The sequence below is a fragment of the Aspergillus versicolor genome (genome assembly GCF_001890125.1).
Source record: "Aspergillus versicolor CBS 583.65 unplaced genomic scaffold ASPVEscaffold_3, whole genome shotgun sequence".
Taxonomy (NCBI): Eukaryota; Fungi; Ascomycota; class Eurotiomycetes; order Eurotiales; family Aspergillaceae; genus Aspergillus; species Aspergillus versicolor.
Window position 1 is genome coordinate 2509696 of NW_024467526.1, and position 27494 is coordinate 2537189.

A 27494-nucleotide genomic window follows, 5' to 3' on the forward strand; every position below is an offset into this window, starting at 1 on the left:
CACTGTCCGATCGGGAAGGACGACTGCGGCGAGTCTGCGACGGGACAAGTAGACTGTCTCATCGCTGCCGATGCTCACAACCTTGCCTGATTCATTTATTATGGAATCTTTGCTCACCTTTTAAGCTTTTCTTGTCTATCGATTTTCATTCCTTCGTTTGCACCACCTCGAAGTCGCTAATACTCCAGCGGACATATACGTCCCCTATTGTTGTCTCCTTATCGATTAGGTCACCCTTTTCCCAACCCTCCCATCGCAGTCTACCGACACTTGATAATTGCGCACCGACCGCCGAGCTGTTAAAGGAATCAGATATTCTGTTGTTTGACTCTGCTCCCTACGAACTGCGATATGACCGGCCCATCGATACAAGATCGCACTGGTGAATTCCAGGCCATCCTTGGACAAGCCCAGAAACGTGCAGCGTCCTCGAAAGTTGGATCTCAGCGCCAAGCGTTATTATCAGACTCCCAGCGACGACAGGCGAATGGCTCTTTGGATAGTGCAGAAAATGGCAAGAGGACCAGGTCGGAGTTCGCTCGACGCGCGGCGGAGATTGGGCGGGGAATCACGGCGACAACGGCGAAGCTCCGAAGATTAGCAGAGCGTGAGTATCTAAGTTGAGGCAGGAAATTATTAAACGCAGAATCTAATATGGTGCCAGTTGCGAAACGAAAGACGCTTTTCGATGACAGGCCCGTCGAGATCTCCGAGTTGACGTATGTCATCAAGCAGGATCTTGCGTCGCTGAACCAGCATATTGCCTCGCTACAAGCACTTACACTTTCGCAACATCCAAAATCCAACCGATCAAAAACGGATCAAGAGGGGGAGCATAATGATAATGTACGCGAAGCTTGGTCCTGATGTAGATCAGCATTTGCTAACATTTTGTTAGGTTGTGGTTATGCTACAAGGCAAACTGGCAGATGTGGGTGCCAATTTCAAGGACGTCCTCGAGGTCCGCACCAAGAACATCCAAGCTTCTCGTTCAAGGACAGAAAATTTTGTCTCATCTGTTTCGTCCAAGTCACAAGCTGCCCTGGACACCCAGCGGTCAGATTCTCCTCTCTATCCGTCCGGACGAAGAACACCACAACCCGGCGGCGCGTCGGATCTTTTGACTTTAGAACCGTCGAATCCGTCCCCTCTAGGCCGCCCATCCATGCAGTCCGATCAGCAACTTTTGATGATGGAAGAGGCGGAGTCGAGTAACTCGTATATCCAATCCCGTGGTGAGGCGATTGACGCGATTGAGAGGACGATCAATGAGTTAGGCGGCATCTTTGGTCAGCTTGCACAAATGGTCAGCGAACAATCCGAAATGATTCAACGGATAGATGCCAACACAGAAGATGTGGTGGATAACGTTCAAGGCGCACAGCGCGAACTCATGAAATACTGGACACGGGTCTCTGGGAACCGGTGGCTAATTGCGAAGATGTTTGGAGTTCTAATGGTAAGCGGTTCCTTCCCCTATCTGTGCGTGTAAACTGTGTGATGCTAACGAGTCACTTGTAGATTTTCTTTCTTCTCTGGGTGTTGATATCTGGATAGACGAACGCACATACTACTTGTTTTAATAATGTATTACTATCGGGCCCCATTTCGTCTCCGCCCTTCAACGAATGACGCATATCCGTTTAGGATTGGCTGATGCTCTTTCATTATCTCTCTTCTTTTTTTGCTTGTGTTGCAATTGGCGCAGCTAGATCTGGATGTGGATTTACTTTCTCTAAGCAGTGTATCCAACTTTTCCTTTGTTTAATTCATCCCTGGTGCATACCTGTGGTAGCATTATAGATTGAAATCAATTTTGAATGCCCCACTTCACAGGCATACCTTACAAATACGTGATAGAGAGTTGTTTATATATATTAATGGTGTAACAATCACTGGAATAATAATCATGGAACGAGATAGAATAGATACATTTCTATTGCCGATTGCCAATTGATGGTCGGAGGGACACGAGAGTGCCGGGATATCAAATAGTTATTAGGGCTAGGTGCGCTCATTAGGGAGGGCGAGGCTTCCGAGTGCCTCTTCGTATGAAGCACAGGTCCAATATTGACTACCACCCAATGTATACTGCTAGTGCTGATGTTAAGGGATCAAGCTACTCCATACGAGCGAATAATTACAAATGACCAAGAGTACTTAAAAAAAATAATTGATTTATTGAAAAGAGAACCATTAACGCCGCAACTATTCCAAATGACCACCAACTGGCCCGTGACCCTGCTGGTATATTCTATCGATCATTAAGTCGTAAGCTAAACAAGAACATGAGCCCGCGTGGAGAACATAGCGGGAACTGGAGAATAAGGGAAACAGAAGCGCACAGTAATGAGAAAAGGAATAATAGACGAAGAACATGTGCAGTGAAATAAAGTAAAGGTAAAGCAGAGCAAAGGAGACATCATACAGACCCGATTCCGTTGATGACCTTCTTGGTACGCTCTCCTTTCCACATAAAGAAGCTGACGGTAATTATTAGTTTAATTCCCATAGCGAACCAGAGGCTTGCCGCCATCTTAGTCACCTTTGAGAGTCCTCCTGCTGTCATTGCACCGATAAAGAGAGCAAGAAACCCCCCAACCCGTCGGTTGCGTTTAGGGTTAGCTTTTAGAGCAGCCCCCAGATTTGGGTCCACGAGCAAGTCGCAGAGCAAGGTAGTAAGCACGACGGTTGGAAGCTCGTCAAATTCCAAAACCCTGGACGCAACGATCTGGCCTCCAGCTTGAAAGGCTAACAGGGATATTGGGAGGACCTGCATCCACTGAATTGGAGCTCGAGGGTCTTCCGGCTTCGGGTCTACAACATCAAGCTGGACCAGAAGAGCAGCCGCAAGGATGGCAGCAGTCTGCACCGCGAAGGATAGTATCAAGGTTGATCGACGGCGGGAACCCAGAGCGCGGCCTACCTGGATAAAGAGGATATTTGCCATGATGAAAACGGTAACAGCGATTAGGGATTTGGCCCAGAGGTAGGCAGGATAAGCTGGTTGTCCGGATACGCCTAGGGCTATAAATACAGTATTCCCTAGGTGGGGTTAGAGAACATTGTTGTAGGCTGATATCGACCAGGATTTGCTGACTTACCTGTTTGCATACTGCTGAAACTGCCCCATGCATTGAAGGACAGCCCGTCCACAAGACCACTAACGAAGCCACACATAATGAGGAAGATATCGGTGTAGTGGGGGTCGATGTTGCACCTCATATGTCTAGAAAGGCTTGACTGCCATGTAATAGGCTCCTCGTCGGAGAGTGTAGTTGGGTTACCCGCAAGGGAGACAGTCGTACTGCCCCCTACGGACCATAGCCCCCCAGTCTCCTTGGAATCATATTGTGGTGGTAGAGATCCTGCAGTAGTATCACAGTATGTGAGGCGGTTGTTGTTGGGATCGGGGGCTGTTGTAGCGGGCTCGATCTCCATCGAGGATCTGGGAGGACGTTGCATGTTGTGTGTGGCAGAGGGGGGAGAAAGGGCTATGATATTGCCCTCAGTGAACTCTTAAGGCTGATTTGTAAGGTTGGAAAAGGTACAGATAAGATTGTTTTAACAAGCAAACCACAAGGCTTGTGGATCTGAGAGAACTATATTGGGATATGACAGAATAGGTGAAAGATCCAGGCTGTTGGGGCGCAAGCGGCACTCAATATAAGATGATCGTGTCCTCACCTGGCTCGGTTCAAGACAATTTCAACCCCCTTCGTATGGGTCCATGTCTGACTGGGATCCCACATAGAAGGCAGGAGAAACGACGCCAAGAGCATATTCTTAAATCTCGTTAGTCCAACTCGGGTTCAGACAAAACAACCAGATGCATCCTCGCCGATCTGACAGGTATCCGGAGCATACCCGGATATATTCGTACAGTACCTCGTGCTTGATGTTACACAGTTGTGTTTCAAAGTGGCCGTGTGAGTCGAGACCGCATTGCCTTACATTCAGGCAGCTGGTTGAACGGTGACGCCAGACTGGATAACCTTCCCCGTCCACTGGCTGGCGCCTTTCGAGGCTCCCCGACGCTTGGGTACATCTGGATTTCCGTATCTCACGGAGGTTCTCTTGGCATCTACCTTGGCACATTGTTCATAGGCATCACGCTCTGGCCTATTTCCGTTTATTGAGTTACAACAGAGACAGACAGCGGGGTGGTTAACCCCGAGCCCAACCGTGATAAAGGTAAATCCAACAGTCATTCGCCATTCAAATTACTCGTTATCTTGAGGTCGATCGGTGGAGAATGCCAAGGCAGAGACGTCTAAACTAGGTAGTGGTGATGTAGGCAGCGTTATATTCTCTGTCCAAAAACAGGCCGTTCGGCGATTCGAAGTTGTTCCTCCGCGATGGTGGAGCGCTTGGCGCGAATGATGGGGACCTCATGGTGACGGGAGCGAGGGACGATCCCGGTCCTGAGCATCTGGAGAAGAGGCGAAGTTCTGCAAGACCAAGAGAAAGGAGCTGAGGACGGAAGTGAGGAAGTGAGGTTACTCCAAGGCGTCCCGGTGAAACAGAGAGCCCGACGCCAGCCTCAGCCGCCAGCAACTTTAACACTCATCCGACCTTTCTTATCATCTGCACTCGGCACCCAACCATATGACACCAGCTATCACCTCTTCTCTCGCTTTTTTCTCGTTGTTTTTTCCTGCGATTCCGTGATTGAGGATCCTGCCACCCCTTCTGGCCTCCTCTGGTATAAGCTGCCAAGAGGATCGTCAGCTCGAGAACCGGCGCATCCACTAGTCTCCTCACCAGCGGGAACCTCAATTCAAGTCGCCCACTTGCGAGACAAGCCTAGTGGCTCCCGGAGTGCTTGGCAAGATGCCGGATCTATGATTCCTAAACTATGGTTCTCTGCCGAGACTCTTGTCAACTTTCGTCAGACACAGCCTCAATTGCCATGTGCCCTATTCGGCTAGCCAGCCGCGTCGACGTCTAGCTTTGCGCTGACGAGCTGAACCAAGTTTGGTCGGCCATGAAATCGAATGTGGCTTGGCACATCCCTTGGGCAACAAGACCACAAGACGCAAATTCCAGCGAGGCGGAATTCAGGGGTAGGAGGGGTCAGCTCGGCCATCGGGAGATTCGCCATTGGATAGGCTTCTCTGGCTATCCGGACTTAACCCTTTAATGGCCCGTTATCTTTATCTATGATCGACGGGTCTATTTCTAGGCTTCAGGGCCCCGGATTCCAGCTTCCATACAATCGACACCGTAAACAAAAAAAAAAAAAAAGAGGAAATTTGAGTGTGATTTGATTTTGGCGACAACATGTCGGTGCCAAGCAATGCTCTGGCTCCCAACGAGTATCAAACTGCGCCAAGGAAGGAAACACTGTTCGGTATGAGATGTGCAGTCCGGGATTATCACGTTCCATGCTGCTCTCATGCCTGATGACCCTGTCATTGCGTTTTCCGGTATGGAGAATGTTCAAGCCATTCTCGGTGGCTGACAATTGTCGTATTAGCGAGTCGAGGCCGACGCGATTCCTCATACTCTGAATCCACCATTGGGCGCGAACAAGCTTGGCGGGCTTCATCGTCGTGAATCTGAGTGGAATCCAAGCCGATTGCGGTGTTGAGCTGCAAATAGACCAAGCGGACTTATCGTCTTGACCAAGGCAACTTTGTTTTGTTCGTGCTTGCTGGTGCGTACTGGTTGCATCCTTGCACCGAATCTTCCCGATCTTGGGGGATATTGTTCTCCCCGACTTTTCTTGTCAGTGATCATCGACCAGTGTCATTGGGGCAATCCTCGGCGCTTCGCTCTTGCAGCTTCACGTTTGCGCGTCATCATTTCTGGGCTTATCAGCGAGAAGCAATGCTTTTACCCTTTTGGATGTTGAGCCCACTCCACGAAACCAATCGCGATGGGTAGCGGTGCGGCGGACCAAGAGCCTATTCCTGAATTGAGATCCATATCGGCGCGGAGTGGCGTTTCACCTTGGAAATCCTAAATCCAAAACGTTGCTTGTCAGCTTGATAAGGAATTGACATAATTTTGCTAAGTAATTGCTGATCACCCCCTTACCGGTGGGAAAGTGCCCCGACCAATAAGACACCCAGGAAATGGTAGGGTCTTCATATCTATCCCGGCTTTCTTTCCTGCCACGCCTGCTTTGGCGGGGAAGTTTGGAGTCACGGGGGATTCTTACGATGTTCCGATCCTCAGGTGGAAGATGTCCAAGCCACGAACAAGGATGATTCTCCACGGACACGGGTAAGAGTCACAACACCCCAGAGTGACCAGGCGACCACCACACCCTGTTTCCGTGTGAGCAGACGAGAATTCAAGCCAAGCACTTCTTTATCCCAATGAAGCAGTAGACGCAGGATTTGTGACTGACGTTGGCCTGCAGGCCATTCCAGAGATGCCGGCACCTTGCTCTCAAACTTCGGAATATCTCCGGTAGATTGTTTCCATTCCTCTCCAAGGCAACAGTTGTCCTGCCAAAATGAAATCCCAGAGAAAATAAAACATAGCCACTCTATATTCGACTGACTGGAGCCTTGACCTGAGCGTCCTTGTTGCTCGTGGGTAACTTGTCCCAAATGCCTATAGAAGCGAATGCAACTCTACGGCGTATTTGTTGTCTCTCCGCCAAAATACTCTATATTATATTCACTTGAGCTGTAATGTCGGTATGCGGAAGCGGACATCGGAGATTCTGGCTCTACTGTACCCTCGGTTGAGATTAGAGTTTTGCGGGGTAACCATTCTCCAAGCAAAGGCCAGCATGAACGACAGCGAGAGGTATCTATCTATCTTGTACATCTCATTCAAGCGTGTAGTGTCGTCCACGCCAACATGACAGCAGGGACTATCATCACGAACACTATCCGTCGAACAAGCGGCAGCAGACCTATTGCAACGGTGACTATTTCTCGACCATCCAAGCTGAACAGTCTGAACTCGCATCTTCTAAACCTTCTTTCCCATGAAATACGCACTATCCACCAGAGCCACCCCGATCTACTCGCCGTGATATTAACGGGGCATGGCACAAAGTCGTTTGTTGGTGGTGCGGACATTGGGGAAATGGCCACCCTGGCTTCGCCAGCGACCGCCCGGGAGTTCATCACGAAAGTCCACACGGCATGTAAGAGCATCCGAGACTGCCCGGTGCCAGTAATAGGACGTATAAATGGATATGCGTTGGGTGCAGGTCTGGAGATTGCCGCGAGCTGCGATTTCCGCGTCGCCAGCCGAAACGCAGTGTTTGGTATGCCTGAGGTACGTTTACCTAAATGTTCACCCTCTCCACGTCTTTAGTCTCAGAAGAGCAAAGCTGAGATATCTAGGTCAACGTTGGAATTCCCAGCGTTGTGGAAGCGGCCCTCCTGCCTGGATTAATCGGATGGGGACGAACACGCCGACTATTGATGCTCGGTGAAAACATCTCCGCCGCCGCGGCGCTTCAGTGGGGTCTCGTGGAGAAGGTCGTCGAGCCAGAAAATCTCGACCACGCGGTGGACGAGTGGATTCAGCTTCTGGACAGGAGTGGGCCAGGTGCCGTTCGCCAGCAGAAGAAGCTTATTCGGCAGTGGGAACAACTTGGTCTAGACAGTGCCATTGAAGCTGGGATTCCTGCTTTTGCGGAGTCGTTTGAGAGCGACGGAGAGGGGCAGCGAATGTTATCTGAGTTCTTTGAGAGGCGGCAGAAGAGCAAATAGTCGGTTGGCTTGAATGCGCGTTGGACGGCGCGAAGAATGCTCAACCAAATACAAGTAACTTACGTCCTCGACAGTACGGAGTAGACACGCATTCGCCTTCAGCCCTGTGTAGATTCTTCCCGTTCTTTCATTGGACAAAGAGGACGACCCGCCCCAGCCACACGCGCTATTCCAAAAATAACTCGCAAGGCCGTTATGTCCAGCCACACGCTAATCCCTCCTGGGGAAAGAATCATCATCAGACGCGTAGACTAAAACCGAGATCAGGCGCCAATTTATCTGCAATAAATCCATCAAATGTTCCTGAGCATCTTCAAACACGCTCGTTAACAAGAAAATCACCAAATAAAAAGAGGATAAGCTAAGCTATAGCAATGGCACCGTATCATGAATTCCTCACTCAACGCGCTGTTGAGGCGACTGAATCCCACCTCTACAAGCGCGACCTCACCGTCAATCACACCCAGGCCGTTACCCTCGGTGTTATGGCCGCCTATGTCGTTGTGATTGCTATTCTCTGGAATCTGCCGTTTCTGCGATACTCTCTATGGCCCTTCAAGGTGCGCTATACAGCTATGCAACTTTGCCCCTATACTGCCCCTTTTCCCCCCAAATGTACTAACCCCGCCCCCCGCTCTCCACAGATGCTCGTGATCGCCTTCCACGAATTCGGCCATGCGATAACAGCCTGCTGCACAGGCGGGCGCGTGAAATCCATCTCTCTCGACCCCCACGAGGGCGGCGTCACCCACATGCAGGGCGGCATGACCGCAATCACCCTGCCGGCGGGGTACCTGGGGTCGTCGATTATCGGGGCGCTGCTGATCTTCGCCGGGTTCAACATCACCGCGAGTAAAGTCGCGAGTATCATTCTCGGCGTGTGCTTTCTGTTGACACTTTGGTGGGCGCGTAGGGATTGGCTGACCATCATCACGGTGCTGTTGGCTGTCGGGCTGTTGGTTGCTTGCTGGTTCATTGCGCATGGGCAGGCGCTTCGATGGGTTGTTGTGAGTTTGCCTCACTCATATATGAGGGAGAGTGCGAGAGGATGTCGATGTTGATAGATGCTAATTGGTTTTGCTGCGCAGCTCTTTATCGGTGTCATGTCGGCGCTTTACAGTGTCTGGGATATCGTGAGTCCTTTCCCTCTACTACTGAACATACCACGGGACTAGGCTAACTGAATTGCTCGGTATACAGTGCGACGACCTAATCCTCCGAAAAGTGAACTCCTCAGACGCAAGTGTCTTCGCCCAGCGCTACGGCGGCTCCTCGCGCTGCTGGGGTCTCCTCTGGTCGCTGGTTTCTCTCATTTTCATTGCTATCGCAATCGTTGCTGGCATTGCAGCGTTCCCACAGTCGTTTAGCCAGCAGGAGGATGATTCGAAGGGATTCCTGCCCACGAAATTCTAAACTTTTGTTTTTTTTTCTTATTAGCGTTACGCATTTTTCTATTATACCATGGGTTCAATGATTGATGGGTGATTTTCTGTTTTCGGCGTGTATAGGTTTCGGGATGGTTATCGGCTTCTCAACGTTGATTAGTTTTAGCAGTTTGATACCACAACGGGCAGCTTAGTGAGGGAGGTTAATTCTACCTATTTAGCAAGAAGTGACACTTAATGGCTCTACGGAGGCTTGTGAGCGACTAAGACATATCGGTCTTCGAAACAAGTTTAAGTGATGGACTGCTTCGTGAATGTGAATCGGCTTCAAAGGCTGAATTAGCTATAGCCATGCTGCTATCTACCTATGTTGTAGGTGCTGAAACAGGTTTGTATAATCCACCAGGAAGCCACCAAAGAACGTAATTGATCTATTCCATCGATACCCTAGCCTTCCAGGACGAAACTAAGATGGAATGTGACGCCAAGTAAATGTACAAAAACGGGGAGATGAATAGTCCGTGGGCGGCCTGCCATCCCTTATAACACCAGACGCCAATTTCCAATTATAAACACAGGGAAATAAGAAAAAAAAAAAAAAAAAAAAAAAAAAAAACCGAGTTATTCAAGGAATTGGGTATCTCGAATTGTTTGCGCTCGGTAGTGGTGGCATGCGGCCGCCTGCTCCCATGCCGGCTCGGAGATCAAAATCGGGGTTGTTCTCGAGCAAGACGTCGCGTTTCTGCTGGACAGCTTGCGCCGGCATAGGCGGCGGTCGCCACTTTGGGTTGATTGGCCGCTCGGAGATTGATGTGAAATGGCTTACTTCGCTAGCAGCAGGTGAGCTGGGACGTTCCACCTCATTTTCCTTCGACTTTTGCTCACCAGTATTGCCTGGTGTCAACGCAGAAGGCAACCGTGGGTTGCCAACTGCCGACTCGTTTTGACTCGTATACACGGGGTCTTCATCTTCGTAATACAAACTACCTGAATTGGAACGGATATGGCGTGGCTGAACCGGCGGGTTGGGTTGGAATGGTAGAGTTGGCTCGGCTTGGTACGCGTGCGGTGTCCAGTTTGTTCGAGGCGGAACGTACGACCTATATCGAACGTAATTAGTAGACCCTAGGCATGATATTGAACTAACGGGGGCTTACGCTGTCCGGCTGTAAACTGAGGGGCTGATAGGTTCCTCTTGATTGTCGGTCGAAATAGCATGTACATGATTGGGACCAGGCATGTCCTCCAGAGGGCCGGATTCACGCCGCGGCTGGGGCATCATCTCAATGGCCTGGCCGGGTGGGCCTGGGGATAGTTGGCGAGGCGATGGTCCGCGATAGCTGTATTCATCTTCAACTATTGGGTGTGCACCCGGACCATATCCGCCTGCTGGGGGTGGTGGTCGGTACCCTCCACGTCCCATCGGTACTGGAGGACCTCCGCGGCCTATAGGACCACCTCTTCCAGGAGGAGGGCCACGGGAATTAGGCCCGTAAGGGCCTCCATAAGGTCCGCCACGTCCATAGCCTCCGCGGGGTGGATACCCACCACGGCCACGGGAGGCAAAGCCTGGAGGCGGAACTCTTCGAGAATCCGAATATGGATCGCGCATTCTAGAGTCTGGAGGGCCAGGTGTACGCGTTCTAGACGCCGAATTGTATGCCGCTGGCGGTAAAGGATTGCCAAAGTCATTTCGAGGGGTATTATAACGCACTGGGTACGTGCTGTCCTGAACAATGCGGTCGTTTTCATTGTTCAAAGGCGTACGATCATCGTCACTTTCCCGGGTGTTGGTGCGGAAGGTGGCAAACGTAGGGCCAGAGGAATCTGGACTCTGGGCCGCAGTGACGAAAGTCTCTTTTGCTTCCGGTACCATCGGCTTGGGGTCATTTAGAGCGGCTGCTGCTGCATTTTGGCGATTGTAGTAGTTTTGTCCACTCATTTCGGCATTCTCCGCGATGCGCCTTTTGCGAGCCTTGCGACTAACCAGAGTTCGGCGCATTGCGCAGGTAACGACACCACATGTGACCAAGATGATTGTTGCGGCGAGAACGATCCAACCGCCCCATGACAAATGCGGCACAAATAGCAGTATATCGACCAGGAAGGCAAGCAGCGAAACAAGAAGAGTCGGGAGGAGTAAAATTAACAAGGCGAGAAGATAGCGGGGAGAATGCGACGGGGCATGGAAATGAGCAGCAGCAGCGAGGCAAAGGCATATCAGAGTGAGAAAGGCAGCGATCGGATGCACGATAAGGATGGAGGAAAGGGATTTTCGAGCATCCGAAGGGAGATTGAAGTCGCCATCGGTGCTCCCAGTGTTCTTAATTTCCTCTTGCGACAATATTAGCGACCAGCAAACCGAACGTGGGTTTCAATAGGCGCAACAAACCTGTGGTATATCCAACATGGATCGCGGTGCATTTGCCTGATTTGCAGTAGCCAAAGACACCATATTCAACATTGTCAAATGTTGCCAGTGGAATATTCTTGACGATAGGCGTCGATATCACGGAGAGAAGAAGAAGGACAAAGGCGACCAGAAGAAGTATGGTTAACGGGGTCGCGGGTTTGAGTGACATTGTGAGGAGCGCGAAACAGCCGCGAAAGCTGCTTGGCTGTCAGATAAAGAGAAGAGAACGAATGTCAGGTCAGAAAAGGGACCCTGAATCCAGCGGCACACGTAGACGGGATAATTAAACGCGACCTCCGGAGTTACAACATTGAGCGTGACATTAGCCTGCAGCAGCGCTTCTCCGGGAAGGAAACTGAGGGGGTGACAGGAGACGAGGGTGTCAGGAAGAGACCGTGGTCGGAGGGGAGGATAGTCGTAGCGGGGAGGCTGATAATAGCTCTTGTCCAGACAAGAGAAGAGAAGAGAAAAGGTTGAAAAGAGCGAAAGAATAATACTAATGCAGGCAGTATGTGGCTAGCGACTAAGTTAAAGGATGGAATGACAAGGCACAGCCATGACTGGCGACTTGACTGATTGAAAGACGGAGCTGGAGAGGCGAAGGACTCGAGGACGGGGAATTGCTGATGACTTAATCACCTCCCGCCCCCACATTGCTCTGCTCTGCAATCTGCATTGTCATATCTCTACGAGGTAGGCATTCTGCACTTCTACCTTATCGAACGGCCGTTCTTGCTCTCTACGATTCCCACGACTTGTCTCTCCCCCCAAAGACCCTCGATGCCTTCTCGACTCGATTCCAGGGTTCCATGGGGGCTGAGCCCAGCCGGGTTAGAACAAGCGATACCTGAGATAGCTAAAGGGACTTTGCACTTAAACGTCTCATCGTGATTCGCTGTCCAGGAGAAGTGACCTTGCGGTCGAGTCCCACTCCTTAGGACTGTCTCCGTCAATTGGAGTCGGTCTCACTGCGAGATGCCATGGAACTTGAAATGGAACATGGCGAGGCAGGACCGTGCTGCATCCACGATCCAGCCAGTCATCTAATTCCCAGCCGGTAACACAGTAAAAAAGGCACCCCTTAATATCGTGCCGAGTTCTAATTGCTTTTCCCGCAGAGGGCCAGATGCGTTTGAGCCCAAGACAGACACGAGAAAGATCGGCTGTCCGATCGGGCGCTCTTGCGAAATTGATGACGCGAGGCGTCCCCACGACGGGAGTTGCCAATTTTCTCTTGGGGCCATTCTTGAGACAAATCAGCGTGACATTGAGACTTGATACACTTGTTTTAAACTTCTTTCCGCGCAAGTCTTAGGCCCGCTTGTTTTAGAATGGTGGAACACAAAGTCAACCGGTCAACTCCAATTTTCAATTTGTCCACAGACTTCGAGCCCGTGCTCCAAGAGGCTCCACCTCCGTTGGCAGGATACGACTGTGGGGTCGACCAGTCGTTTAGGTCTGGCCAGAATGAAGTATAAATCGGTCCCTTTCGCTTGGGGACTACCCTCACAGCTTGGATAAACCCTAAGCGATACCAGGAGTACAGTCGATGCAGGCCGTGTTCTCAGCATAGCCGAGATGATGCTCTTTTAAGGTACCCATACGGAGTTGCTCCGGAGTGCATATTCCAGATACAGCAAACATGCAAAATGCAGTGTACAATATAATGCGGAGGCATGGCTGCCTCCTGCTATTGCGACAATCAATTGAAACCAAGGAACGGAATCAAGATTCCCTGATTTGATTCTGATGAAGGGGCTTACGTTTATAGCCAAGGTGAATTATTGAAATTGTCAGGCTATGGTGAACAGTATTCCCGAATAGTACCTACCAGACCAGCCAGGATATGCTACAATCACATCCGAGTGTTATAGTTTGGGACATTATGGATCGTACGGTCCAAAATCACCCCCAAGCGTTTCGCGACCCCTTCAGAGAAATATACTAGGTTGCACAGCCAAGATGTGTATCCTAGTCGAATTATATTTAAGCTGTTGACTGTTAAAATGTAAGTTTTGTACCGTGTGTTCGTCTGCGCCGACGATTCTTCTCGTCATATACACGATATCGAAAGGATTTATCGCCAGTACTACACTATATAAATGAGATCGGGAAAGGAAAAGCTGCGTGAGCAATAGTTCCATTTTCAATGATGTCCTGCTTTTCTCGCAACTTTTTTCATCCAATGGGCCCTCGCCGTTCGGCTTGTATACAGACTGGACGCCGATCCTGATGGGTAAAGGTGGATAAGATGAATCGACTACAGTTTACAATGGACCAAATTTCGCGAAGATGATCCCAACTTACATTAGAATGTGTGCCTTCTGGCAGTTCTCCAGGATAAGTCCCAAAAAAACATGCTTAGGAGTCAGCGGCGACCAGCGCAATCAGCTAGTCCCCGAGAAGCGAAATGTCGACCAGTGGCCAGCAAGAGAGAGTTCATCGCAGGCTGCTAACTCCCAAGAGTGCCGCATTTTTCAATCGATCCCTAGCTATATAGGGTTTGACTCTGAGCGAGGGTGAAACAGAAACCGCGCGGCATTGGTCAGGACGCGAAATATCACTGAACTTGGAATGTCTTGGGCCCGGAAAGTGGAGCAAAGATGGAATATCCAGAAAAGAAAATAGAGACCAGCCGCGGCTCGAAGAGAGAATTCGGGGAGGAAATTGCGCTGCTTGTTTTGACTCCGCTGGAATGCTGGTGCGCAACCCATTCTTTCACCACCATTCACAGCTCCACCACCGTTCGTTGCAAAGCCAAGCCGGAAACCACCCTCTTTTTTCATAGTAATTGGGGCTTCACGAACGCATAGCCTGGGAATAAGTTAGCGCTGCTTCTGAACACCTCAATGAATATGAGCATCTGGAGCAATTTGCCTGCCCCTAGCACAATTGCCCGTGTGCCCTTGCATATGGGAATATCCGAGGTAGCGTACTGGAGCTTCGGCCTGCTACAGACTGCAAGCTGATAAAGGCCAAGGCTATCGATATTCAGAGAGTACATCATCAATTCATCACGAGCTGTCCTCCCTTGTTTGTAAATTGATACCAGCAACAGATATTACCAGCTGGATTCTTCATGATGGGCCCGTCGCGAGGGATATCTCAACTCAAATTTGTTATTCTGGCCCCATCTGAGGCATGCAGGAATCTTGTAGACTTGGCTAGGCTTTATAAATAAAGAAAGAAAGGGACAGGGCCATTGATTTGACGCGTCCTTTCTCTCTGTCTCGATATTCTGACCATTTCGGGGTCCCAGGCAGCTAGTTTCCGCCCCGAATTGGTCGTTGTTGTCGGCTCTTGTGCTTGATATCGAATAGAGAACTGTTGCCCTACTGCAAGTATGACATTCTCTCCTCTATTTCAGGTGCTGGGGCTGCTGCTCTGCTTCAATGCCCGCGTTATTGCCCAGGAAGACAAGTTCAGGTTAATCCCTGGCCTTGATGCGTTGCTTAAAGAAGCGTATACTCCTGCGAATATGTTGTAAGTACTCGCATCTTTACGCGTTGGATGAGCAATGATCTGGTAACTAACTCCAGAAGAAGAGGCATCCCCTTTGACATCCAGGACACTACTCTACGGCCATGGGAAGAGTTGCTTAACGTGACTCACTCGCCAAACCGGGAGCCGCTCAGCTGCGCGTCCTCGGGTTCCTCAAAATTCTGGTATGAGGAAATCGAGCACAACGGCGAGTCGTCCTTCCTCGCGCCGGAACACAAGAAAAGCTACAAGGTATTCCGCAATGTCGTCGCCGATTACCATGCCGACAATACTGGCCAATCCGATGCTTCGGAAGCTATCCAGAATGCGATCAAAGGTAAAGGCGGAAAAAGAAAACATGCGCAGATAAATCCAAAATAAACTGACGACGTGGGTCATTAGGCGGTCCTTCTGGAGGCCCGGCGAGAGACGCCCATAAAATGGGGACAACCGGTCAACCTGCGATTATCTACCTGCCCGGAGGCACTTATCTACTAAAGAACGCGCTCCAGCTGTACGTCGGAACGGTCCTGATGGGAGACCCAACAAACCCCCCTGTGTTGAAAGCAGCACCTGGGTTCTCCAGTGACCATATGGTATACGCGAAGGACCCCAACTATGGCGGGACCATCAACTTTTATATTGGCATCAAGAACATTGTGCTTGACTCGACTGGCATTGACCCGGGCACGACTCTTACGCTCCTTGACTGGACCGTCAGCCAAGCGACCCAGCTGGCCAACGTCCAGTTCAATATGCCACCAAATCCCACATCCCACATCGGATTGTCCACCCAGTACGATTACAACAGTAATATCATCGTGGTAAGTGAAGCCTAAGCCTGTATTCATTGTATGGAGAACCAAACACTGACAAATAAATAAGAATGACTTACGGTTCAATGGTGGAGATGTCGGTATGAAGCTCAACGGACAACAATGGGTATTCAAGAATATCGTCTTCAGCGGCACAAAAACTGGCGTAATTGCAGGTGGAACGGATATCATCTTCTTAGGCTGCCAATTCTACAACGGCCGTACCGGTATTGACGCGGTTGGCACGTCCGGATCTCTGACCGTGGTCGACTCCAGCGCCTCGGGGCTGGATCATTTCGTCATTGCTGGCAAGTCGGAGGGCGCTGGGAATTCGGTTATTCTAGAAAACGTCCAGAATAATGGCGCTACAGTGACTGTGGATGGCAATACTATCGTGAGTGGCAGCATTGAGAACACCTGGGTTCGTGGGGACTTGGTAAGAGACTCCTGCTTTGGATATATGGCCGATGATGTCGGGCTGACTGTGAGAGTAGTATAAACCTGGGGACCCCCAAATGCACCGGGTCAACGGTCAAACAGTTACCACGCCGCGTTCGTCATCACTGGTGTCAGGAGGCAAATACTTCACCAAATCGGCCCCGACATTCCAGGAATTCTCTGCTAGCCAAGTTTTGAACATTAAGAACGTCGAGGGCAGACCGGTTTACGGAGATGGAACAACTGATGACACGCAGAATATCAACGATATCTTGGCAGACAGCGCCGGCTGCAGCGTAATCTATTTCCCTGCTGGAACATACATGGTGACGGACACTATCTTTGTTCCCGCCGGGAGACGCATTGTCGGTGACTCCTTTGCTTCAACCATCAGTGCTGTTGGTGTGAAATTCCAGAACCCGGCTGCTGTTCGGCCTATGGTCAGGTTCGGATACCCTGGGGATGTTGGCATCGCGCAGGTGACTGACATGATGTTCACGGTTGGGGATATTCTTCCTGGTTGTAAAATGGTTAGTATCCTTAGGCACCTTCTCCTTACTATACTAACGCTACATGATTCAGATCGAAGTGAACATCGCCGGTGCAAAGCCTGGTGACGTCGGATTCTGGAACAGTCATATCAGAGTTGGTGGTGCAGTCGGAAGCAAAGTTGAGAGCCAATGTGCAGGAAGCCCAGCTAAGTGCAAGGCAGCCTGGGCCACCCTCCATCTCACCAGTACTTCCTCTGCCTATATCGAGAACATGTGGGGATGGACAGCGGACCATGACCTTGACGGTGAGAACGGTCAAATTATTGCCACTGGGCGCGGCATCCTCGTGGAAGCGACCGCTGCCACCTGGCTCGTTGGAACTGGATTCGAACACCATACGCTCTACCAGTACAACTTTGAATCTGCGCACAACGTGTTTTCCACCATGCAGCAGAGCGAATCGGCATACTGGCAAGGCCCAGGCAACGTGCTGGCCCCTGCTCCTTGGCAGGATAACCTTGTCAACAGTGACCCCGACTTTTCACAGTGTGCTGAGGGAGACGCCCTCTGTCGGATGGGATTGTTTGAGCGGATCCATGGCTCGTCGAACATTTTCCTCTATGGAGGCTGCAACTGGGTGTTCTTCAACAACGGCGGAGACTGCCAATCAAACAATGGGAAATGCCAGAAGAATGCCATCCAGATTCAGGACTCGTCAGCAGTCTATCTTTATGGAACGAACACCAAGAGCACAATCAACATGGTGCTCGACGGCCACCGCGCGATCGCGACAGAAGAAGAAAACTCCGGTGGCTGGGGAGGTGTCGTCGCCGCGTACCTTTACGCTGCATAAGTGTCGACTCTTAAAAAAAGCGGTGGGCATTGCATGATGTGTTTTCTTTTTTCGTTTTTTTAATTCTCGTTAATACGAGAATCCAACAGCATTTGCATTGGGGAGGACAAGCATAGAGTTACTGTTCGCTATTGGACCTCAGCATGGATCGGAAGGGCAGTACATACGTCAAGGATAATTTCATAGTTTAATATAGACTGCTTTCTAATGTCAGAAAATACTGTCCAGCCTCAAAAAGTGGTGCGCAGTGACGCTGCTTCTTGGGCCGCAATGGAGAGCTTCGTCTCCTTGCCTCGGCCAACTCCTGCCAACTCAACACCCAAAAACCCAACCCAACAGTTAAGCTTTAACGATCCAACCACGTCATGGCCGTCTCAGTCTGATATCCAATCATCGGGGACCATGTTAAACATCGGTGGCTTTCAGTCTTATTCGCCTCATTTCCATGTCGGGCTCGCTGGTGGGTGGCTGGGCTTGGAGGGGGCTGGCAAACGCACCCATAAGCCAGCCTTCTCGCTTTCAAGCCCAGAAACACGAGCTTCGTCCTCTCTTCGCATTCTCTCGGCTATTGTCAATTGAGTTTTTATCTCTTTGGTTCGTCGTCATCAAGACCATACCCTCGACCCCCGGAATGTATCTCGATTCCTGCAAGTGAAGCTTTGCTGCATACATTCCTCGGCCAACCCCGCCGCCATGCTTGCCCCGGGAGCTGGGAATGTGAGCTTGAGGACAGTCAGCTGTGAGTAACTCTAGTCTACTTCCTATTTTGGTTCGAAGTATATTCAAATCAACATGGGTATCTAACTTACACTCCGCAGCAAGCAGACCGCAACTATTTCGCTCCGAGTCGCAACAGTCCGCGGCCGCTTCGGATGACTACTACTCACTCTCCAACCACACACCTACTACACGGTCAACGAGTGGTGCGAGTGGCGCCAGTAGCAGAAGTCGAGCGACCGTAGTGCGATATGCAACGCCGAATTCGCATCCTGTATCGCGGACCTCATCGCCCACCGTGTCTCGGACGCTGCTAGCCCCTCCCGTTCCTGTCCCGAGAGCAGAACAGAACCTGGACATACCGGCCGAGCAGCGGGAAACCCATGTTACCCAGATTGATAGTGCAACGCAATCGACCGAGAACAGGAATGTAAATCCACATCCCAGTTTATCCTTGGACGGGGCTGGTGGAGGGCATCCGACAGACAGTTATGCGGGGCGAGGACCGACTCCCGGGAACGATGATTCGCCGTACATTCGCTTCGCTATCAATCAGCTCACCAGAGAAGGGGAAGAGGAGGATGCAAGAAGGTCGACCGAAAGTGAACTTGGGTCGACTCCGACTGAGCGCTTGGTCTGGGATGGCGGGTTGGGCCATTTTGTCCGTGCCCCAACGCCTGCACTGCAGCAGCCGCAGCAGCAGCAATTGCCGCCAGAAAGGGACCCTCAGATTTCCGTTGACCCAGAGGCGTTTGTTGCAGTTGACCCGCCGGAGGGGAACTTAATATACCCACCGCTAGATTTTGTACCTGTTATACTTCGACCATGGGCATTGGGCATGGCAATCGTTTGTGTTCTGCTGATGATCGCCGGCATTGCCTTTAGCAATGTCTGGTCTCAAGATCACCAAGGCTTCTGGGGGTACGACGGGCGAGGCGGTTCGCGGTACTTTGTGGTGGAATTTCTCCCTCAAATTCTGGGGATTTTCATTTCCATTTTGACATTCGTCATCCAAGCTGCGGTTTATCGCATAATACCTTTCGCGATAATGGGATCCGAGCGGCCTTACAAAAAGGTTCTACAGGGTTTATCGATTGTGCCAAAAAATTTCTTACTTCCGGATCTGTCGCATTTCATTCATGGCGAGGCGTTGGTAGGATTTTCGTTATTCTCTATATGGCTTTCCAACTTCATCGCGGTGCCACTCCTTGGTTGTCTTTACCAAGTTAAGTGGTTTGTTATAGATGGTGAGGGATCATGGCGCTGGGCTGCAGTGACGGCAGTCGGCTGGGTATTGATAGCGGTCTACGGTTTGCTCGCAGTAGGACTAATTTCGCTGATGATCCGATTTCTACGGACGTGGTCGGGGTTGATGTGGGACCCTATCTGCCTTGCCGACTTGATCACCATTATCCAGCGTTCGAATGTTCTACCTGAATTTGAGGGTACGGAGACTGATACCGATGTTGGTGAGGCATTGAAACCGAGAAAGCTTCGACTGGGTTATTGGAAGCTATCCCAAGGACGTCATCCAGAGATTTTCTACGGAATTGGAGAGGTTGGTGGTACGGTTGGAAACCCTTCCCTGCATCTTGTACCAAAACACCGTCGAGAACATATCTCAAAAGTTTCTTTTGATGCCGAGAAGCAAAATGAATCTGGAAAGGACGACTCTGAGGGGCTGTATTCGCCGAACATCCGTTACCGATGGGCCCCATGGTTCCTCCGAAAAGCCGCTGTTGTTGTTTGGACAGTTATCATCTGCGCGCTGTTTATTGCGTTTGTTGTCGTCAGCTTCGTTCGCAACGGCGTCGAAGGAGGGTTTAAGCCACACTTGCCAACTCGGCCTTCAATAAACGCCTTTTCCTCCTCCAACTTTCTGTACAGCTTCATTCCCGCGCTAATCGGGAACCTTCTATTTCTTGCATGGCAGCATATCGATTTCTACTTTCGTGCGTTACAGCCATACGTCATGCTGTCTTCCCCCGAAGGAGCCTCGGCAGAGCAGAGCTTATTACTGTCATATTCTTCTCTCTTACCTTTTCAAGTCACCCTCACGGCGCTCGCCAACAAGCATTATAAGGTAGCTTGGATCTCTCTGATGAGCATTGTCTCTGGAGCTATTCCAATCCTGGCCGGCGGCGTCTTTATCGCGCTTACCTACCCAGGAGATGGGATCAAGATTGCATCTGTAATGCCCGCTTTCTACGCAATTGTTGGGTTCTGTGCCGTTTACATGGTTTCTTTTCTGGCTATTTGGCCTGGACGTCGTCGTTATCTGCCACACGATATCAGCACCCTTGCTGATCAGATGAGCTTCCTCTACCAGAGCCCCCTGCTTTCGGATAAGCTGCTGCGGGAGCCGCGTAGCAGAACAGACCTTGTCACGAGGTTAGTCATTACTCCACCAGGCGACAAGGATTATCCTAAGTACGGTTTTGGGATTTACGTGGGACGCGATGGTATGGAGCACCTGGGCATTGATCGGTATAGTCGACCGGGACGTGCTGATATGCTCATTACTACTGGCACGATGAAATAATGCGTTTACTTGTGAGATATGAGTGATGGGTTTATGGTATGACTGCGACGAATAGATATCCTAGGTTGACGAGCATAATGATAATGATGTATGGTGATGCTTTTCTGTTGTTCCATGACTTTTTCCCCTCTCCTTAGTTTGCGGCTTATAAGTCGCATTACCCTGTACTTAGCATAGCATGGCGTTATCACAACTTGCAAAGGGAAATTTCCTCTTGATCCGTTCTTACTCCACTTTGATGTATGCACTGCCTCTGCCAACGGGATGAGCTAGGGCTGCTGGAGTCACGTTGTCTGTCTGACAACACGTGAAACCACGTGGTTTAGGCTGCTTTTAATGGAGAATTGCGAGTCATCGACTCACCTCCTTTCAGCTGAGCAAAGTGCTGTAGTCCATATGAAGTCCATCGACAATGGACTGGGTCCATTGATAGATCGTTTTTGTCATACGTTACTCAACGTTTCGCACTAGAATGGTGTACCCCGGAAGGCCTAGTACTGGCTGTCAGACATGCCGCTCCAGACGCATCAAAGTAACCAACCAAATCCCGTCCATTTCGTTATCCTTGGCCATGGCTAATTTTGCCTCCCAGTGCGATGAGACGCGCCCCCACTGCAATGCCTGCACTCGCTCAGATCGAGTGTGCCCGGGGTATCCGCACCCACTAGATGTGGTGTTGCGACCCCAGAAAGCATTCAACCGCAGGAGTGGAAACACAGCGACTGCTTTGACAGTGCAATCCCTCCCCAAACGTGACGAGGTAGATGTGAAGGCAGACTCAAGTTCAAGTTCGAATTCGCCTAGTTCCGAGCTTTCACCTCAACCATTCTACCCGGTGACATCAGGCCCCATCATCTCTCCGCAGGTTCCCGGTGGTTTGTACCTGCCCATGGAAGAGACCGTAACCGCTTTATTCTTCAATTCGTACATTTACACACCTAGAGACCCGTTGATACGACCGGGATCGATGGAACTTCTTCCTCAGTTATATGGAGCTGCCCCCTTTGGTTCGGCCTTGCGCATGAGCTCCTTGGCAGTGGCCTATTTTGGAGTTGCTGCCTGGACTGGACAGGAGAGCTTACTCCGGTCTGCGCAGCAGTGCTTTGGAAAGGCGCTATCACTTACTCGCCTTGCACTGCAGGGAAATATTGAACAGAACTATGATGATATCTTAATGACGTTGGTTTTGCTTTACATTTATGAAGTGAGTATTTAAATAGGTTGTCGGGGGATGTATGGACTAACGGCCCAGGAATTTGTCTCTATCAAAGAGAACAAGCCCTCGCCTAAACACCATTTGCGAGGCGCGATCGCTCTGATAAATAGCTGTAGACCTGAACGGCGATCCTCCGCTTTATCGGACACGCTGACCAATGCAATCCAAGGAGAGATCGTAAGCCCCATTCTTTGCCCACCTTTGCATCTAAAAGTGAACTGACCAACTAGGTATTTTCTGCCATCGATGGATCTTTGCCGATGCTTCGGACACCTGAAGTTTGGCCATTTTCACCTGGCATTCCGGAGTTGGCGTCTTCGCGACTGATGATGATCTCTACAGCGTTGGTGAAGTTGCAAGAACGCTGGATGAAATTCTCTGCTTGCGCAGATGTAACGAAACTGGACGAGGTTGAGGCTATTCTTTCCGACGCCCGCAATATTGATGACCAGTTCATTGGTTGGACTCACTCCTTACCCAAACACTGGGAACCGACCCCGGCCACATTCTTGCCTCAGTCTATCCGGGAATCTGGCGCCTATCAGGGCCGGTGCGACTGCTACGTTGACCTCTGGGTTGCAGAGACATGGGACAACTACCGCACTTTTAGACTCACGGTGCTAAACATCATATTCCGCTGCTTATCCCTATTGCCTAGTCGGGTGGAGGATATGCAATATACTATAGCGACGATCCGTACCCTGGCGACGGACATTTGTGCAAGCGTGCCGTTTTACTTGGGCAGCCAAACAGGTTCCATGCCGATTACCGACAAGCGGATCGAGTATCCTTCGGCGTCAGGGGAAGCAAAGCAATCTCCTCAACATATGGCACCATTCGTAGGAGGGTGGTTTATCAGACCTTCTCTGGAGAGCCTTTGCTCAATGGAGAACCTTCCGGAGGATATGGTAGACTGGGCTAAGAAGCAGGTGCTACGGATTCATCACATATATACTACGGGACTTACACGATATTGACCCTGGACACATACTTTACTATATACATTTCATAATATCCAATCAGAATATCGAACTTTATTCCAATTTGTAAGTATCTTCGTGCGGAGGAACATGCTTAGCTCCGATTGAGCAGCGTTATCGCCGGGTCAGCGCACGTGACCTAAATCTCCGCATCCCAAAAGTACCTCTCGTCAGCTTCTCAATCTGTTCCTGAATCAAGCCTACATCTTCATTGTTCCATTGTGCGGAATTGATTTCGCGAATCGGATTTCTGTCTAACCAGTCTGTTTGTTTATTCGTTATCCACCGATCCTCATCCTATTTCCGCTTCCACACCCCATACTCCTGCGGCAGGAGACAGTGCAAATAGCTGCGATTCAAAGCCCAATAATCACCAGACAAGAAGAGATACCCTTGGACGAAAAGCAAGCAAAATGGTTGACGTATTCTCCTGGTTCCGCTCAAATCCAACCCCCAAACCCTCCGGCGCAGAATCCACACCATCAACGACGCCGACACCACAACCACAAGCCGAAGTGCCTCAACAACAACCCCCACAAAGCAAACCCAAGACAGACACCGATGACCTCCCCAAACTCTGGACGCCGCAAACAAACACGAAGCTTTTCTTCGGCGGCGCGCTCTTCTTCGCCCTCTCCCTCTTCTCCACCCGGCGCGCCCTAAACCGTCGCTTCAGGGCCTCGATCCCGCCCTTCTACACAACCTCCGTATACCACAAGCCCGAAGTAAATGGCGGGATGGAGGCATTCGAGGCTCTGCATCTGGCAACAGTGAATGTGTTGAGTTTTGGTATGATGGCTAGTGGCGGGGTTCTTTGGGCGATGGGGATTAATGGGATTGAGGATATGAGGGCTTATGTGAAGAAGAGCATGGCGCAGGGGGACAGGGAGTCTAGTAAGACAGACGAGGAGATGGAGAAGGAGGTTGAAGCTTGGGTGATGCGATATTTGGGGAAAAAGATCGAAGGGGGAAAGTTGAAGGATTTGAATGATACGTCAGGCGGGGAAGGGGAGAAGTCTACATGAGGGTTAGAGAAGCACTTAGACGGATGCATATATCCGTTTAAAATGAGATGGATGTCGAAACCACAACTGTATGATATTGGTTTGGGTTTGTTCGGTTATTATACATATACACACTCTCCTATCACTTGCCCATTTGCTCGTATCGGTTTCGCGCTGTCTGTCTTGTTTTCTCCAGAAACTCATCATATCGGCCGCGAGTGTTGCGGCCGGCTTCCTCGCTGGCCTCGCCAAGTTTGCTTCCTTGCGCTCCTAACCCGACGCCTTGCGCGTAGACTTCTGTTGTGATGGGAGCTGTCATTCCTGTGCCTTGTGCGCCTAGCCCGGTGCCCGCAGACCAGCCCATTTTGCTGAGGAGCGAGGCGCCCTTTGACGCTGTTTCCGCTGGCGGTGATGGCTCGCGTTCCACTGCTGGAGCCGATTTTGCCGTTGCGGCGTTCTTGGAGCGGCCGAAAGCCTTGCGACGCTCGCGTGCGCGGTCTCGGTACTCGGGCGGTTGTGGGATGATACCGTGTTTTATGAGCTTGTTTGTGGCTTTGGTGACGAGCTCCTCTTTCTGCAGGTTACCGCGGTGGAGCTGACTCAATCGTTCGTGGCGGTTGACCTCTGTCGTAGCCTTGAATTGTCGCATGCAGAGATAGCAACAATTCCGGTTGGGGTCGGCGTATGACTGACGCGGCGGAGCGGCTGTATCGGGCGGGTTTTGGTCTCCAGCGACTTGTTCGTCAGTATCCTTTTTTTGGATGCCGTGTAATTCCGCATGACGGTTACTCCAGAACTGGAGATGAGACGGCATTGCCATCTTTTTAGCTCCCGTGGCGCTGGAAGCGGGATCAGCTTTTCGCTTCTTCGCTTTATCGGCCGCCTCTTTGGATTTCGTCTCGGACTGGCCCGTCGGTTTATCGTTTTTTGGCGCTTGCTGGGGTTCTGGGTCAGTCGATACCGTAAGCTCATTAACATATGCATCCTCATCCCAGTACATCAGTTTCATGGCTGGGTTGTTCAGAGGGCTGAAAGTAAATCTTTCGGTACTGGCAGTCGGGTTCATGACCGGCACGAAAACACCTGCGTGAATATAGCTAACCATCACTGGCCTAGATGAGATGGTAAACTTTTCAAATGAGTGAAGCCGTGAAACAGCCGCTTGCGCATCCTGTGCTTGTTAGCTCGGAATACTATCGATATAAAACGACATACCTGAATCGTAGCAAATTCTGCGAACCCATACCGCCAGCTCTCGTTACTTCTGCGGTCTCGTACTAATAGCACACGTCGTATTGAACCATCACGAGCTCCGAGGTTAGAGTCGCCGGTGGTCGAAGCCACTTTGGCACCTTTCTTCTGGTTACCGGGAGTGCCTTCCGAATTTGGACGATAGAGCTTGGCGACCCCCTTGGCCAGGAGCTCTTCGGTTACCGAAGTTTCAAGCCCCCGGAAAAGCAGGAATTGAGAGGGTTGATTATCCGGAGCAGCATCGTTGTCGCCGTGGTTGTCTACTCGAGACGCAGCAACTATACCCGGAGGGCCGGCGGGTCCGGCGTCTTAATGATGTTAGTTGAAAGATCATCAATAGACTTCAGAAGCATACCTGGTCGCGGTGCCTGGCATCGGAAACACTTATTTCGGGTGGAATAATTGACAATAGCGCACTATCTCATCAGATCTTGACTGTCGAGGAAAATTGATACTACTAACCATCATGCATGTCCAATCTCCTTCAGCCCTAGCTTTAGCGCGGTCCTCCCTTTCCCGGCTGTACGCGATGCGCACTGGGGTACCACGGTCGTCCTGCGCCCTCGGTCCACACAAGTATATCGTTGGGAAATTCTGTTCAACAAACGAACGAGAGTGGTTCAGACTTCGGAATCGAAGAAAGCCCAACTGGCGAGATATTTCTGCGCCGCATCAGAAACAGCAAGGACCGCACGAGGAACGACTGACTACTTACTAGTCTGGCGATCTCGAATGACACGGACTTCCTCCAAGCCCTCGATATAGTAGAATTCTTTCAATTCTTGCGAAATCTGTTGATCACGTCGACTCTCAGCCTCATGCCATAACGAAAGATTTGTACCATGCAGCGCAACTCTGGGACCCCAGATTTATGAGATCAAAGAGATTAATGGGACAGAAAGGGAGGGAAGGAGTTGCCCAACGTCTTCTTCCGCCATGTCCACCGGTAAACCGTCCATCATAACCTCTCTACTTTCTTGTCCATAATGTGGTCGACCCCGCCGCGGGCTTCGGCTTCGACTCCGACTGTAGCTTCGGCTTCGACTGCGCGAGCGATAACCTTCGCGATCACGGTCACGGTAACTATGTCGCGGTCGTCGTGGGGGTGACCGCGAGGACCGCCGTCGGAACTCCTCGCGGTCTCGACTTCGATATCGGGGTCTAGAGTCGGGATGGTCTCGAGGGTAGTCGCGACTTCTGTCAGCCGCGGGGCCTCGAGGTGGAGTACGGGAAGGGCCTGTAGATTGCAGAAAGTGAGTCCTGTTCTAGTGTTTCTCATAATATTTTTGAAAATGATATGCGGGGAGGTTGTATGTACCGCCAGGTGAGCGAGAACGGGTTGGAGAATTGTCGTCATACATACGGCCGTCCCTATCGTCCCTACGAGGGAACGGCCGAGGAGGAGGTCCAGGAGGGTATCTGGTATCTTCTGGTCGACTGTAAGACATTATGAACGAACATTTGGGGGGAGAAAGGAACAAGCACTCGCGAGGATGAAGGAAGGCGATTGTCCAAGAAAGCTGGAGACGAATCAAGCTTATCCGGCAGAATCACACCGCCTTATAACGACCTCGACATCATCGCCCCAACTTAGCCCTCTAATGCCTAATCATCCAACGCTCAGACCGCAGCTGCTGTAGGTAGGGGCATGTTATAAACACCGGAAACATAAAGTGGCACCTGCAGAATTATAATGCAGCACCCAAAAGTTCGGGTGGTGTCGAAGCCTACGAGCAATGTGCTACTACTAACCTACTACTACGAAGCCTTGGAGAAACGAACCATGAACGATGAGAATAATGTCAATTTTATCGGGTTAGCTGGCAATAGAAACGCCGGATTTTTCACTAATTAGAAACTATTTTCAGTACACGCCTTGGGTCTAACCAATCCACACCGAGTTAGCCGGAATGTATGCATTGAGGTGGCAACGAGATCCAATTTCAACTTTGAAGGAAGCTGGGGTCACATCAGATGAGAGACATGCAATCTTCAATCATGGATCAGCGACACAGATACCTCCCCTGCAATACCCAGGGGTACCGTTGATTCCGGTGCATTCTTGATCATTATGGCACACTAACTGGGGAAATCGAGCGCTGAGCTTGTGGGGAGGATCAGCCACGCAAATTCCATTATTGCAGTACCCCGGGGTACCATTGATTCCGGTGCATTCTCGATCATTGTGGCAGACTAACTGGGGAGAACGGGAGTCAAGCTTGCG

At 50.7% G+C, this 27494-nt stretch overlaps 9 protein-coding genes across 9 annotated transcripts; 5 read left to right on the forward strand and 4 right to left on the reverse strand.

Annotated features, from left to right (window-relative positions):
- The first annotated feature begins 53 nt into the window (after positions 1–53).
- Positions 54–1909, forward strand: ASPVEDRAFT_189597 (t-SNARE syntaxin). The gene is made up of 4 exons (XM_040809051.1): positions 54–607; positions 665–846; positions 899–1459; positions 1522–1909. Exons 1-4 carry the CDS (start codon positions 352–354, stop codon positions 1555–1557), a joined length of 1035 nt encoding a protein of 344 aa, XP_040666276.1. The 5' UTR covers positions 54–351; the 3' UTR covers positions 1558–1909.
- A 513-nt stretch (positions 1910–2422) lies between these two features.
- On the reverse strand, positions 2423–3441 carry ASPVEDRAFT_126888 (YoaK family protein; the record flags this gene model as incomplete). The annotated part of the gene is made up of 2 exons (XM_040806401.1): positions 2423–3045; positions 3105–3441. 2 exons carry the CDS (start codon positions 3439–3441, stop codon positions 2423–2425), a joined length of 960 nt encoding a protein of 319 aa, XP_040666277.1.
- Positions 3442–6819: 3378 nt separating this feature from the next.
- On the forward strand, positions 6820–7685 carry ASPVEDRAFT_27239 (uncharacterized protein; the record flags this gene model as incomplete). Its single annotated transcript, XM_040809994.1, has 2 exons — positions 6820–7245; positions 7314–7685. The coding sequence occupies 2 exons, from the start codon at positions 6820–6822 to the stop codon at positions 7683–7685; spliced, it is 798 nt and encodes a 265-aa protein (XP_040666278.1).
- Positions 7686–7968: 283 nt separating this feature from the next.
- On the forward strand, positions 7969–9590 carry ASPVEDRAFT_40017 (M50 family metallopeptidase). Its single transcript, XM_040812036.1, has 4 exons — positions 7969–8245; positions 8330–8692; positions 8774–8818; positions 8886–9590. The coding sequence occupies exons 1-4, from the start codon at positions 8060–8062 to the stop codon at positions 9096–9098; spliced, it is 807 nt and encodes a 268-aa protein (XP_040666279.1). The 5' UTR covers positions 7969–8059; the 3' UTR covers positions 9099–9590.
- A 105-nt stretch (positions 9591–9695) lies between these two features.
- Positions 9696–11652, reverse strand: ASPVEDRAFT_27241 (putative pH signal transduction protein PalI; the record flags this gene model as incomplete). Its single annotated transcript, XM_040809995.1, has 3 exons — positions 9696–10170; positions 10228–11404; positions 11463–11652. The coding sequence occupies 3 exons, from the start codon at positions 11650–11652 to the stop codon at positions 9696–9698; spliced, it is 1842 nt and encodes a 613-aa protein (XP_040666280.1).
- Positions 11653–14826: 3174 nt separating this feature from the next.
- ASPVEDRAFT_82083 (glycoside hydrolase family 55 protein) lies at positions 14827–17560 on the forward strand (the record flags this gene model as incomplete). The annotated part of the gene is made up of 6 exons (XM_040817134.1): positions 14827–14966; positions 15026–15300; positions 15366–15787; positions 15849–16214; positions 16273–16746; positions 16799–17560. 6 exons carry the CDS (start codon positions 14827–14829, stop codon positions 17558–17560), a joined length of 2439 nt encoding a protein of 812 aa, XP_040666281.1.
- Positions 17561–18253: 693 nt separating this feature from the next.
- On the forward strand, positions 18254–24040 carry ASPVEDRAFT_51693 (DUF3433 domain-containing protein; the record flags this gene model as incomplete). Its single annotated transcript, XM_040814517.1, has 6 exons — positions 18254–18299; positions 18379–20726; positions 21685–22023; positions 22072–22212; positions 22266–22964; positions 23393–24040. The coding sequence occupies 6 exons, from the start codon at positions 18254–18256 to the stop codon at positions 24038–24040; spliced, it is 4221 nt and encodes a 1406-aa protein (XP_040666282.1).
- Positions 24041–24161: 121 nt separating this feature from the next.
- Positions 24162–26229, reverse strand: ASPVEDRAFT_128594 (putative G-patch domain protein; the record flags this gene model as incomplete). The annotated part of the gene is made up of 6 exons (XM_040806563.1): positions 24162–25190; positions 25235–25578; positions 25626–25686; positions 25733–25932; positions 25986–26085; positions 26167–26229. 6 exons carry the CDS (start codon positions 26227–26229, stop codon positions 24162–24164), a joined length of 1797 nt encoding a protein of 598 aa, XP_040666283.1.
- Positions 26194–26663, reverse strand: ASPVEDRAFT_40024 (uncharacterized protein). The gene has a single exon (XM_040812037.1). It carries the CDS (start codon positions 26547–26549, stop codon positions 26229–26231), a length of 321 nt encoding a protein of 106 aa, XP_040666284.1. The 5' UTR covers positions 26550–26663; the 3' UTR covers positions 26194–26228.
- Between the last annotated feature and the right edge of the window lie 831 nt (positions 26664–27494).

Excerpts from the sequence above, each read along its gene's own strand:
- ASPVEDRAFT_189597 (XM_040809051.1), top strand. The coding sequence starts at position 352 with ATGACCGGCCCATCGATACAAGATCGCACTGGTGAATTCCAGGCCATC. Across the intron at positions 608-664 it reads GCTCCGAAGATTAGCAGAGC|TTGCGAAACGAAAGACGCTT; the intron begins GTGAGTATCTAA and ends ATATGGTGCCAG. Across the intron at positions 847-898 it reads AGGGGGAGCATAATGATAAT|GTTGTGGTTATGCTACAAGG; the intron begins GTACGCGAAGCT and ends ACATTTTGTTAG.
- ASPVEDRAFT_40017 (XM_040812036.1), top strand. The coding sequence starts at position 8,060 with ATGGCACCGTATCATGAATTCCTCACTCAACGCGCTGTTGAGGCGACT. Across the intron at positions 8,693-8,773 it reads AGGCGCTTCGATGGGTTGTT|CTCTTTATCGGTGTCATGTC; the intron begins GTGAGTTTGCCT and ends TTTGCTGCGCAG. Across the intron at positions 8,819-8,885 it reads TTTACAGTGTCTGGGATATC|TGCGACGACCTAATCCTCCG; the intron begins GTGAGTCCTTTC and ends CTCGGTATACAG.
- ASPVEDRAFT_40024 (XM_040812037.1), bottom strand. The coding sequence starts at position 26,549 with ATGAGAAACACTAGAACAGGACTCACTTTCTGCAATCTACAGGCCCTT.